Below are 1,417 nucleotides of genomic sequence, written 5' to 3' on the forward strand. Positions count from 1 at the left end.
TTGTAAAATATACTAACATAATCTCTTTCTCTCTCTCTCTATATGTAAATATATACATAAATGTATCTGTAAAAAATAGATTATCTATGATAGTCATATAACTTTGTGTTTGATTAACATTTTATAAATTCATACATTCTGTATTTAGTATTCGTTCTACAAAAAACGTTGAAGAATTTGAAAGATAATCTTAAAAAATGTTTAGATCGAAGATGAGCTCTTACAAGATCTGGATCTGGAGCACTTTCCTTACCAAAGTGTAAATACTTTGATCAGATGGTTTTCCTTCATGAAAAAAGTTCCAACAAACCAACTGACAGAAATTTAAAATTGACTACTGAGTTGACAAATCCTAAAAACCTGACTGAGAGTAATATTAGTTTGACTACAGAACTGACAACCCTGCCTTCTATTTCTTATCCTTTTATACCTGCAGATGATTCAATCGAGAAATGTATAGATATTCGTGTAAATAAGAAGCGAAAATCAGTTATAGAAAAATCGGATAACCTTTTTTTAAAGCAAATGAAAGATCTTGACAATCGCATAGTTGATTCTTTGGAAGAAAAAAATAAAACAATCTGTGAAATGTCTTCTTTTTGTAATAGTCTTATTCCTGTGTTGCAAGGATTACCGATAAAAAAAGGCAAGATTAGCCAAGCTAAAAATAAATCAACTTTTATTTGAAATAGAATTTGGAGTCGAATATGAAGACATTTAGAAGTTGTATTTTACTAGTTTTATTTATTTTTCTCTTAAATATAAAAAACAAAAAAGTAATTATTATTAACTAATATATTATACTTTTATATATAATATAATGTATAATACTTTTAATTTTATTTTAGTCGCTTTACGATATCTAATTGCCAATCTACTGCACCTTCTTGATTAAAGAATTCTTTAAAGGAGTCCCTTACTTTTTTTGCAGTGTCAGAGTAGTTATTTGATGTACTATTTATAACTAAACCATTTACACTCGGCGCCTCTTTTCTCCAATCACCAAGTTGTATTCCATTTGGTCCATTCTGATCGACATAGTTTGAAGGGCAGTAACTATTATTGTTATTTATATTTTCAGTCATTAGAAAATTATGTAAAGCAACTACAGCCTTTGTTATTGCAATAACATTTTCAACATTAGCTATAATTGGTTTATGAAAAACACGAAATCTACTCGATGCAATACCAAAGAGATTTTCAACAACTCTTCGTGCTCTACTAAGTCTATAGTTGAAAACAAGTTTATCAGTTAAAAGATTTTTAAAAGCATAGGGTTTCATCATGTGTCTTTTTAACCCAAATGCATCATCTGCAACGAAAACATAGGGCAAAATTTTTTGAGAGTTATTAGATATTTTTGAATCTGTTGGAATTTTGTTCTCTATGGCAAATCCTAATTGACTATTGTTGTAAA

General features: G+C 28.3%; 1 protein-coding gene across 1 annotated transcript; it reads left to right on the forward strand.

The window, feature by feature from the left end:
* The first annotated feature begins 237 nt into the window (after positions 1 to 237).
* On the forward strand, positions 238 to 764 carry LOC149876751 (uncharacterized). Its single transcript, XM_090075135.1, has one exon. The coding sequence runs from the start codon at positions 277 to 279 to the stop codon at positions 685 to 687; it is 411 nt and encodes a 136-aa protein (XP_089931261.1). The 5' UTR covers positions 238 to 276; the 3' UTR covers positions 688 to 764.
* The last annotated feature ends 653 nt before the right edge of the window (positions 765 to 1,417 follow it).

Source organism: Hydra viridissima, unplaced genomic scaffold (genome assembly GCF_058129835.1).
Source record: "Hydra viridissima isolate aposymbiotic clone 2 unplaced genomic scaffold, HvirCarnegie_v1 scaffold_18, whole genome shotgun sequence".
NCBI lineage: Eukaryota > Metazoa > Cnidaria > Hydrozoa > Anthoathecata > Hydridae > Hydra > Hydra viridissima.

Bases quoted from the DNA above. Each gene is read 5' to 3' on its own strand.
- LOC149876751 (XM_090075135.1), top strand. From the start codon at position 277: ATGGTTTTCCTTCATGAAAAAAGTTCCAACAAACCAACTGACAGAAAT.